The sequence below is a fragment of the Mytilus trossulus genome, chromosome 11 (genome assembly GCF_036588685.1).
Source record: "Mytilus trossulus isolate FHL-02 chromosome 11, PNRI_Mtr1.1.1.hap1, whole genome shotgun sequence".
Lineage (NCBI taxonomy): Eukaryota > Metazoa > Mollusca > Bivalvia > Mytilida > Mytilidae > Mytilus > Mytilus trossulus.
In genome coordinates this window covers 15,082,719-15,095,303 of record NC_086383.1, presented here as the reverse complement: position 1 = coordinate 15,095,303, position 12,585 = coordinate 15,082,719, and the positions used below count along the sequence as shown (strand labels likewise).

Sequence of the window (12,585 nt, the reverse complement as noted above, 5' to 3'; positions counted from 1 at the left end):
ACATTCAATTATTGATTATATTGAGTACTACTTCAGTTTATGATGTCGTTGTTGTTTGTTGCTCTGACATTTGATTTCTATGTTGTGTTTTGTGAACTGTTGTTTGTCTCTTTGTCTTCATTTCTTTTGAGCCATATTGGTGTCATTTTTTTTTCTTCAGCTTTTGTTTTTTATGTGCCTATGGTAATGTTCGCATCTCTTTTTTCATAAAAAGTCACTGCACATTTGTTTTTTAAGTATTATTTACCTGATATATTGTCTGACCCCTTTACTGACTTATTGTCCGACGTCTTTCCTGACTTTTTGTCCGACTGCTTTCCTGACTCATTGTCCGACCCTTTTCCTGACTTATTGTCCGACCCCTTTGCTGACTTATTGTCCGACGTCTTTCCTGACTTATTGTCCGACGTCTTTCCTGACTTATTGTCCGATGTCTTTTCTGACTTATTGTCCGACGTCTTTCCTGACTTATTGTCCGACGTCTTTCCTGACTTATTGTCCGACGTCTTTCCTGACTTATTGTCCGACGTCTTTCCTGACTTATTGTCCGACTGCTTTCCTGACTTATTGGTAGACTCCTTTTCTGACTTATTGTCGGACTCCTTTCCGGACTTATTGTCCGACTCTTTTTCTTGTGTAGTGTTCGATTCTGTAATTAGAAAATAGAGAAAACTATTTTATGACAACACTACAATATAATTAGAACATACAAACATAAATGAATGTGTAGTATAAATTAATGTGTTTAATTCAAAGACAGCCATGTGTCAAAATTGACGTTGTTAACAACCCAATACACCAACACACTGTTGAATTTCAGTTTGTGTTATACGGCCTACATAAAAACAGAGACATTATATTGTAATCTGAATCCTGCGTTTACCTGTGGCAACCCCAATACATTTTTGTATTATTAAACGTTTGATTTTCAACTTACTCCATATATAACATGGTTCTGAAAGCTGTGGGCTTCACACCAGATTAGATTATAACAGGTTTTACGTTTACTGGTAATTGTATCATTTTATATGTTTTTTTTATATTGATAGTGCTAAAACAAAACATTAAGTAAACAAAATGTGTAGTGTTATGTTAACCTAAATAAGAGGGAAAACAGAGATACCAACCTGGCACAATACAGACTGATGTATCAAACATTGTAAGTTCAGTAGTTTTATTAAAGTCGGTACAAGATCCAGTTACACGCACTGATGTCCCATTGATCCAATTTACAAATCCGGTCATTGAACAACAAACAAAAGGATTGTAACCCATGTCCCTAAAATGTAAACAAAATAACAAATGAGAATTATAGTAAAGTATCTAGCTGATAATAACGATGATAAAATAATCTTGATGATCAATAAATAAGCATTCTTCGCGAGCTATCCTAAATGATTGTTTCGCTAAAATTATCCACAGTAATTTGATCGTAATATAAATGTGAATGTGTGTCACTTTGTCATATGAATAATTATCATACTTAAAATGACATATTTTGTTTGGCTAATACAGAGTGTTAGTTTACTCACATGAATGAGCGTGGGTGATATTATTTCAATGTCATCTTGCCATTCAGACCAATCAAAAATCGATAATTTAAGGACGATGATATGAATTTACATCAAGCTTAAGTCCTACGTTTTGGCTAAGGAGTCATCATGTAAATGTCAAGATAAAAAAAAATACATCTTGCATTCCTTTTGATATATTTTTTCTAATACCCTTAATGTTTTATGTACTTTACGTTATAGAAGAAACTTTTAAAATAAATTTAATCTGTAACAGACAAAAATAGTAGGATATTGAGTATAATAAATTTGATAATACATAGTTGAAAAAGTGATAGAGCATATTGGTACCCTCGAGAAATCTTTCTCAACCTTGGGTTCGCCACGGTTGACGACGTTTTTTTCGGGGGGGGGGGGGGGGATCTGCTCTTTCACCTTCTCAGCTATGTTTTATTTATAATGTATAAATGTATGTCACTATGTCATATTGATACGTGTCAAAAAAATGTAATGTGTTAATCCATACTTTTTTAATGACATTGGAACTGACCCGACCTCAAAACTAATAATCAAGAAAGTTTCAATAAAGTAGTTGTTAACTAGTGATACCGAAGTTACAATTTGCACTTCTGTAAATTCAATATAATATCTAAAAGAAACTTTATTTACAGACAAAACTGTGGAAATTTAACTCTGAAGTTTTGTCATAAAGTCAGTACATAGGGCAGTGCAGCAAATTGTAACCTCGCACTTCTTAGAGATTAAACTACTGAATTCTGTACTTAACATCCTTATACTTTCGGTCTTCCTCAGAATTCAATTATGACGCTTCCATGTGGATTTATAAGGAAATTGAATATTTCAGAGATGAAACATAGAGACCCAGTAAGTTTACAAAACAAACAGAGTATCTTTAAATATTATATATTCTCCAAACAAACAAGCGTGCTTCATAAAAAGGTTGTCTTCATGAAGTGCATTCTATACAACCCAGACTTCAAAATTTATTGCAGTTTGGTGGTAAAGTTGAAGAATGATTTGGTTTTATTTTATTCTATAATTATGCAGTTGAACTAACTTATGGTAAACAATTATTTTATAATTAATTTGTGGACAGATACAGACAGTTGTTGTCTCTTTGACACATTCCCCATTTCCATTGTCAATTTTAGACCATAACAGATGAATTGAAATAAACATAAAAAACACGTTAATATGCAATGAAGTTACTGTCGTTTCCATCTTCGGTACTGATAACACTTAATTCCTGTTTATCAAATTCTTTCATTTTTATATAAATGTCTGTTAACAAATGTTGCATTGAGAGTTTAAGATATGCCAGTACAATATTCATTTTTTTTTACTGCAATCAGAGAATCCATTGTTTGTTTTGACGGTTGTCTTTTTTTAATAGGGGAAGGGGGCTTATTAAATGTACGGTTCACTACTGTTGCAGTTAATAATACTTCTTTCGTTTTAAAAGCACATCGAATGTCATAGTACATATATAAGAGATCTACAGTATTTGGTGAAATTGTTTGTCAAAGGAGTAGGTCCGGTAAGACCCCTGTTTGGCCCCAAAATATAGCAGTTTTACAAAATTGTTAAAAAGTAAACTTTTAGTTATTTATTGGACAGTAGAATGCTTCTGCTACTTAAATGTCGACTGTTTTTGACAATACAATGCACATATATCGGGTACTAGCACCATTAAATCATGCCAAATCACTGAAATCTTCACAATTTTAGTTAAATTTTAGACTGTTTTCGTGTAAAATGAAAGTGGCCGCATTCGTGTTCATCCATAATATTGAAATGAAAGTTGTATTTGATGATAATACATAACATATATAAAGATGGAGGATGAACACGGATGCGGCCACTTTCATTTTTGCCAAAAACCGTCTGAAAAGTGACATTTATCGGCATATTTTGTAGTGTTTCATATTTGAGCTTCAATCGGATCGTTATTAAGACAAAATCAGTTAAAATCTTTAACATAAACTAATAGAATCAAATAAAATAGACACTTAAGTGTTTAAAAAGTGGTCAAAATCTTTCTTCAGATGAACCTGAAATTTGAGGCCAAAATCGATCCTTACCGTCCTACTCCTTTTTTGTGTTGAAGTGCAAGTCTGTAAATGTACAGTGTCTGACTTTATAAAAATAAAGCTGCTTTGTCTATGTAATTGATACTTAAAGTCGATGAATCCAAAAGTAAAATTCATGCGCGAAGGTAATCCGATTAATCATGAACAAAGTTTATGAGATTTAACGCCGTCTACTTGATATTCAAAATGTAAAAAGTAATGTACAACTTGTGAGAAAAATGAAAATGAAATTGTTTTATACTTGTGTCGTTCAAGACAAAACATGTACATTTGTAGTTTAAATGAATATATATTAACATATAAATATGTGTTAATATCATAAAGACACAACGATTAAAATATTTAGTTGACAAAATTAAACTGTATCAAGACTTACAATGTCTTTAAGGATGTTAATTCAGCAAACATATTCTGTTCGATTGAGGTAATCCTGTTTTCTCCAAGATTTCTGAAAGTATAAAAAAACAAATATCTGTAGCAAAAGATTGAATAGTGCACATCTACATAAATATGTTATAATTAAGAAAGTTTGATGATACCTTGGAAGTGTTTTGCTTTTTTACATTGGACATTTTGATAATTGTGTAATTGATTTGTTAAGAAAAAAATGGAATACAGATGATTTCAGAAAACAAATTGAAACGATTTTATTTTACAATTTAGAAAAAGAGCCTTCAGATTCAATTCGGTATTTTTCTTGATAACACCTTGTTCTAAAATCATTGTTTTGTCCAATTTTCGTGTGTTAAAAATGCTTATTTGTTAACATAGAATGTCATGCTTTGTATAATTTAACAATGTTAATTAATTTAAACTTACATTAAATCAAATTAGCAAGATAATTTACTGTTAATCCTACGAAATCAATGTCTACGTAAAAAGTAAAATCACATAATTACTGAACTCCGAGCAAAATTGAAAAAGAAAAGTCTCTAATCAAATGATAATATCGACAGCTCAAACACATTGAACGAATGGGCACATGCTCAATCTGATGTCATGTGACCAAACAAAAAAGTGTTGATAATGCAGCATTTACAAAAGCTTTCTATCGACCTTTATAGATAGTGCAGGGCAGTTTTGTTCCCATATTAATTCAGTACAATATTACAATTTCATTTTTCATACTGTAATATAATTTATTGTTTGTTTTGTCGGCTGTCTTTTTTAGACTATTAATTGTTTTATATATACACAACTATTGCCTTTATTAATACTTCTGACGTTTTATTAACTCATCAAATGTCATAGTACAGTATACAAGTACTTACAAAGTCTCTAGGGATGTTAATTCAGAAAACGAATTTTGTTCCAGTGTGGTAATAAAATTGGTACTAAGATCTCTGAAAGTATTAACATTATGGATTCAATCAATCTTAACGCCTCTGTTAAATAAGTTAGGGTAAGACGTTTTGGCGATAATTTGTAAGACTATTTTCCTTTTGAGAGATAGTCAATTTTAATTTATTGTAGTATGCTTGGTTTGTAAATTAGAGTATAGAAATACCTTGAAGTTAATTTTTAAAAAAACAATTGAAAATTAATTTTCAAAATTTAGAAAAACAAGATGAATAAGATCATTTCGAAAATTAAAAGGATAGATTTATTCTGCAACCATTGCTTGTCAAATTGTTTTGTATTAAGGTCTATAGCTGTAAAGGCACGGTGTCTTACTTCATAAAAATTAAAGCTTCTTATTTTATGTAATTGTTACTAAAAGTCAATGCATTTAAAACGTAAAAGTCACGTGCAAAGGTAATCCGATTACACAGTTTAACACAGACTAATCGATATTTAAAATGTGAAAAGTAATGTAAAACTGGTGAGAAAAAAATGTAGACGTATTTTCTCTATACTGTTTTGTTCAAGGTTAAATGAATATATAATAACATAAAAGTACTTACATTTCATGTCGAAATAATGATTAGAATATATATTTTGCTAACAAACTGAAACTGTATAAATACTTACAACTTCTTTAAGGATGATAATCCAAAAAACATATTCTGTTCGACTGAGGTAATCCTGTTCCCTTCAAGTTCTCTGAAAGTACAAAAAAAAGATTTATCTTTAGCAAACAAATGAATAGTGCACATCTACATAAATTCGTTATATTAAGAAAAATATTAGTGATACCTTAGAAGTGCATTCTTTTTACATTGACCATTTCGTCAAAACCTCTTTTTAACAGAAAAAAATGAAATGACAATGGATTTCAGAAAACAATATGGATTGTTTTCTTTTACAATTTATAAAAAAGAGCTTTTATATTCAATTCGGTATTTATCCAGAAAAAAACTTATTCTGAAAACATTGTTTTGTTCAAATTTCTTAATTTATTAAAATGCTTATTTGTTAATGGAAAATATATTGCTTTGTATAATTTAACAAAGTATTAATCATTTAAACCTAAATTAAATCAAAGTAATAAGATAATTTCCTATAAAACCAATGTCTATGTAAAAGTAAATTAACATATTTCTGAACTCTGAGGTAAATTTAAAAAAGAAAGTCTGTAATCAAATGGCAAAATAAAACGCTCAAACAACAAATGGAAACATACTTAATCTGATATCATTGAACCGAACAGAAATGTGTTGATAAGGCAGCATTTACAAAAGCTTTCTATCGAACTTTATATATAGTGCAGGACAGTTTTGTTCGCATATTATTCAGTACAATATTCAAATTTCATTTCATTTTTATACGCCTTTCGTTTTAAAAACTCATTTAATGTCATAGTAAAGATATATAAGCACTTACAAAGTATCAAGGGATGTTAAATCAGAAAACGATTTCTTTTCTATTGTGGAAATGACATTATTAGGAAGATATCTGAAAGTAAAAACATTATGTTAACTAATAGATTCATGGAACCTGAATAACCCTAGTACATAAGTTGAGTTATGGAAGTTTGGAAATAATGTGGAAGACTACTTTTTCATAAGACAGTTGGTCAAAACTTCAGACTGTGGTACAATTTGACAAGAATAAGATTGTCTGATGAAAAGTGTTCATGTAATATATATTATTGAAGAATTTTTATGTGACTGTTGCCATGGACGAAACGCACATCACTTAAATATTTGAGAGTCACAAATAACCTAACAAAATAGCCATCAGTTCGTCTTCTGATGCTGTAAAAGCCAAACAAATCAACAAAGATTTTTACTATCTTTTTCGAGTCAAACTCCGTGTGTGTGATACGATAAATGTCTGCTCATGCAGGAAATAGATAAAATTAAGGCGACAACCGTAAAAGAAAGTATGTTTATGCTTTACCTTAAATTTAATTACATTGAAATTAAACTAACTAGTTTCTTCTGAAAAAGAATTTAAGGCTGTTTTGTTGCTATATTGTTTAAAACTGATTTCGTGTTCATAACTACATTATTATTATTTTACATTTTTAAGAGAATGCCACCGTGTCGATACTTACAAGCCCTTTAGTGATGTTAATCCAGAAAACGATTGGTTGTCTAATTTGGTTATTCTACTGCTACCCAGACTTCTGAAAGTATCAAAATGTAAGTAAAATAATAACAAAATATTTAATAAACCTTCAACTTAATTCATCAGTTAAGTTTAGACAGTGAAGTGATGAAGAGGAAGACTTTATTTTACATTTCAAATTTATCATAAATTGTCATTTCACTTGTACTTTGTTCATAGGAATAAAATCCTTCATGTACGGATGAATTCAGAAATTAATTTGAAAGATTTTTTTCGAAATTTAAAAAATTAAATCAATACGATCTATTTGAATTGTCATCCTGATTACACTTTATTCAGTACACACAATGATATCAAGTTGTTATTGTATTAATAGTTATTTAGTACGCCAGACGCGCGTTTCGTCTACATAAGACTCACCACTGACGCTCATATCGAAATATATATAAAGCCAAACAAGTACAAAGTTGAAGAGCATTGCGGATCCAAAATTCCCAAAAGTTGTGCCAAATATGGCTAAGGTAATCTATGCCTGGAATAAGAAAATCCTTAGTTTTTCGAGATATTCAAAGTTTTGTAGACAGGAAACTTTTGAAAATGACCACATGATTGATATTTATGTCAATCCCGATATGTTGACTACTGGGCTGGTCATTCCCTCGAGGACGAAACGTCCACCAGCAGTGGCATCGACCCAGTGGTTTAAAAAGGTATAAAAAGTACCAGGAATATAATTAAGTACGCTAGACATTAAAACATATATTGGTAAAAATGCATATTGTGCAACTTTCTCTAATCTACTAATTAAAAGTTCACGAAGTCAAACACTTACTACTTGATATTTGAAATATAAAATGCAGCGTAAAAAAATGAAAAAAAATAAACAAAAATGTCCATTATTATGTTTGTATTGTTTTAGCACGAATATATAATCATGATCAAATGAATAGATAATCAAAATAAATTCTTTTTTTAATGTTATGAAAGTGAACTGATGAGAATATTTAGTATCACAGTTCATCGATGAAAATTAATTATAAAGCATCATAATTGTATAATCTGTATGTTAACCGAAATAAAAAAAAATACATAACAGACTTTCTCAGACAGCAAATTTAAAAATGAAATTTTGTCCTTTAGAAAAAGACCATTTTGACATTCATCCGGATTCATTCTGAAACATACATTACTTTCATGTTGTCTTGTGTTGGTAAACATTAGTTTAAACACAGTGCCTTACTTTGTATAATCTAATAATGTGTTAAATCTATGTGGTAGATACTTGAGGTACATCAAGAAAAAAATAAAAGTGAAGTGTATATGTAACTTGATATCATATGATTGACGTTTACAATTTAACACCAAAAAATTGGCACATTGCTTCATTTGAAGGAATAATCAACCGTTGATCGAGTAACTCAAACCGAAAAATAAATCATTCTGTGAATTCCTTCACATTTGAAATGGAAATAACTAACAGGCAAAGAACACAATGACGGATTCATACAGTATAGATAATTAAAATTGTTTCTAATAGATATAAAGGTCAACATATGTGAAAATGTGCAATATTGTATTTGTTACATTGTACAGATAGTAAAAACGTACCGATTATTGTACATGTTGTTTAATTGATCAGTTACAAATAGAAGAAAAGACAGACGGACTTATTCAAATAATTAATGAGGAAAATATTAATTTTTTGTTTAGATCTTAATATTTTTAGTATATTGACCGTTCAATGATCAAATAAATAGAAGAAAAAGAAAAACCTTGAAATTTTTTCCATCTATATAATGAAGAGAAAATAAACAGAAAAGTGTGAAAGACATTAATAAAACAATTATAACACTAGATCTAGCATTATTCACATTAAGACATTTGTACAATTTTAAAGAAGAAATTTTTTTAACATTGATATTAGATTTAGTGTCCAAATGAATGCATTCTTAAATGTTAAACGTTTGCAGTATTTGAAAATCGGTTGCATATAACAAAACAGTCTTATATACACTTTTTGGCTGTTTTATGCTACTAGGTCAACTAATCGTCTCCTATAGTAATTAAAGATGCATAAAATGCTTGACGACGACAGTAATACAGCTTCTTGAAAAGAGTAAAAATATTTGTAGATGAAAAGTCATTTTGTTATTTAGTACCAATGTATTGCCATATGATACAACTCTGTAACACGAATGTGACAGAAAGCATTATAACTGTTTGTTCTATTTCGCTAAAAAAAAATGACGAATAATTAAATATTTGAAAAAAAACATATTACAATACTCACAAAAGCGTTGTTTCTAATGAAATATTGTCTGGTATTTGAGTGAAACCTGCTGTTTGGCACAATATTGCTGTTTGTGAACATGTACACCGTTTGAAACATCCCCAGCATAAATCAATTGTTGATAAGTTTAAAATCAGCAAAAATCCTAGAGTAAACATCATCTTTTCGAGTTATTTTATTCCTTGACTGTTAAAATTAATGTATCTGAAATATGTCATAAAAATATAATAAATAATTTGTAAAGTCTACAACTTTCAGAATAACCATACGGTCATTCATATTTGTTAGAGAACTTAAAAAAGATATGTCGGCTGTCATTACTTTTTCTAACTGAACAATTGGATGATATGCCTTTTATAACAACTCATTTTCTATGGACAATGTCAGTTCAAAATCAGGAAAATTACAGGTTTTTTTTCCAATTCCGTTGCTAAAAAGTTTGTTTCATTCTTCCTCTTATAAAATAACGAAATGATGTTCACTTGTCTTGTATGCCATTGAGGTTACATGATTTGTAAAGTAACATCATCAACTCATGATATATTGCGGCATTTAAGTGAAATAAATGAAATTGTCTTTAAAAAATATTTACAAGTTCGTAACGTTTATGAAATCAAAACCGAAAGTTTTAAAAAATATTGGGTAACATATTATGGTCTTACAAACTATAAGTGTACAATGTGTTTTTAAAAAGATTGCATTAGCGTTCAGAATATTACGAATTTAGACTTACCTTTAATTGCAGAGCCGACTCCAAGAGTTTTTGAGTAAAGACAACGCTTTGTATTAACATAGAATAGACTAAGATATTTATACAATGAAATGTAACTTTGAAGATGCAGCAGCTGTCTCGAGGGCACCTTATCAAGTACATTAAAATCTCAATATATGTTTAACAGATATAAAGATAACAATAAAATATTCAAACTACAACTTCGAAGATGCAACAGATGTCATGAAGGCAGTTTATTAAAATAACAATATATGTTTAATATGTAAAAGAATATTCAAACATCAAGTAAATTTTTTTTCTTCAACATTTTTCACAAGAAAATTTAAAATTTGTCATTAGATTTTTTAATATATGTTTAATGTTTGTTTGGATGAAAACTTTTGTTGATTTTACTCATATATATGTATAACGTAAACAATAAAAAATTTAAATTACTGCTTTAATTATGAATGGTGTAGAATTATATATATATTTTATATATTCAAACAACAAGTTAATTTTTTTCATCAATATTTTTAACATGAAAATTTCCAGTTCTGATCATCAGATTTTTTAATATATGGAATATTTATTTTTGGGATGCAAACTATTGTTGATATTTTTCATTTGTATAACGTAAACAATAAACTGGCCAAACAAAAGATTATTAAGAAATTAAAATATCTGCTGTTTGTGAATTGTGTGGGTTTTTTTTTTATTTCATATATGTTGTATTTTTGATGGTGTGATTAAACCCATAACACATTAAAATGTTGACAAGCAATATGAATATCTGTTAAGTGTTTAAATAAATTATTTTTGCATTGTAATGTCACACCGCTCTCAAAAGAACCAAACTTTGTTACATTATTGCATACAAAAATGTTATTGAATAATTCAAGTTATTTTTTGGTAAAAATATGAAAATTTGTTTCAGGCGTCATAATAAACTTCCGGAATTAACTCATTATAATAATAATCGATTAAGAAAATACATATATTTTCTAGACACGACAATAATTGTACAGGAAACCCAAGAACTTGTTGTTTCAACTTAGTTGAACTTCATGTCCATTGTCAATCACATTTTTATCATCCTTGTGTTATCAATTTGTTATTAATATCATACATGTATCGTTGTTATTAAAGTAGGCTGACCATCGCGCATTTAACCTACTGAATACATGTATCATAACATTCTATACCACAGATCAGTATGGTAAATGTAACAGAATTTTGTACAAACTAGTTCATATTGTTGACGGCTTCGTACCTTCTAATAAAATGCTAAAGACCCCAAAAACATAGTCTATTCAAAAGTCTTAAATTGAATGAAAGAAAACATGTTACAAACTAAAACTGAGGAAAAGACATCCGCTATAAAAGGAATGAGCGGAAAAAAAACAGAAACACTGAACTGTATCAAAAACAACGCCAACGTACATACAAACTGATGATTTGATAATTTGCCATATTTCTTAATTTAATTTAGTAAAAATTTATCAAAGGTACCGGAATTATAATTTAGTACGCTAAACGCGCGTTTGGTCTACATAAGATTCATCAGTGACGCTCATATCAAAATTTTTATAAAGCCAAACAGCAAACAAGAACAAAGTTGAAGAGCATTGAGGATCCAAAATTCCAAAACGTTGTGCCAATAGTAAAGGACATTTCAAGAAAACAATGTTGGTTGAGTATGGTTTTATTGATAGCCAAACTTCGTGCTTATAATGAAATGTAAAAAACATACTGATAACATAACAACACCACGTGACAGCAATACACTACAAACAAACGCAAGAACACTCAATACAGAAATACATATACTAAATTAGTACATTAAAACCAGTAACCTACAGCATAAGAACAGGCATCTCGCCTAAGTTATCGACAGCACTCGACACCGCAAACTCAAAAGATCAACAACACAAACAGTGTCGAATGTTTTGACGTATAAATTACTTCATAATGTTGAATGTTTACAACTTTATGGAACGATTTCAAATATTCACAATTAATTTCATTATTATACCTTTTCCAAATGATTATCATGATTTTGCCGGACTTGAAAGGGTATTTTGAATTGATACTGTGACGACATCATAATTATCTGGACTTACACAATACTTTATCCATAGAAATTTGAAAAATTAAGTATTTCAAATGTCCCAAAAATACAACAATCAAACCAAAAACGATAAGACAAACGTAATATCAAACAGTACTAACAAAAACAACAGCATAACTGAAGACATGAAGGTCGGATGGATAAGTACCGAGACAAGACGTATATCAATGGATATTCACATTCGGCAAAACAGTATTTTTCTGGTATAGGTCACGCTCGGTACTTAGCACACAGACGGTGTAGATGTAAAACCACAATAAAAGAAAAACTTGTTAAAGTGTTGTTAGTTAATCAAGACACATACATATTGTATAAATTAATAAAAAATGATGATTGATCATGTGGTTATGAAAGTTTATATAATTTACAGTCAAAAT

The 12,585-nt window shown here is 29.4% G+C and overlaps 1 protein-coding gene across 1 annotated transcript; it reads right to left on the bottom strand.

Moving 5' to 3' along the window:
• Window positions 1-239: 239 nt before the first annotated feature.
• LOC134689763 (uncharacterized) lies at window positions 240-11,954 on the bottom strand. Its single transcript, XM_063549735.1, has 8 exons — window positions 11,938-11,954; window positions 7,062-7,133; window positions 6,386-6,457; window positions 5,594-5,665; window positions 4,894-4,965; window positions 3,999-4,070; window positions 1,128-1,279; window positions 240-649 (listed from the first exon to the last, which is right to left on the bottom strand). Exons 1-8 carry the CDS (start codon window positions 11,952-11,954, stop codon window positions 240-242), a joined length of 939 nt encoding a protein of 312 aa, XP_063405805.1.
• Between the last annotated feature and the right edge of the window lie 631 nt (window positions 11,955-12,585).

What these genes read in the sequence shown, in the direction of transcription:
- LOC134689763 (XM_063549735.1), bottom strand. An exon ending in TTAACATCACTAAAGGGCTT is followed by an intron (nt 6,458 to 7,061) that starts GTAAGTATCGAC and finishes TTTTACTTTCAG; the next exon opens with ATATCTTCCTAATAATGTCA. An exon ending in TTAACATCCCTAGAGACTTT is followed by an intron (nt 4,071 to 4,893) that starts GTAAGTACTTGT and finishes TTATACTTTCAG; the next exon opens with AAATCTTGGAGAAAACAGGA.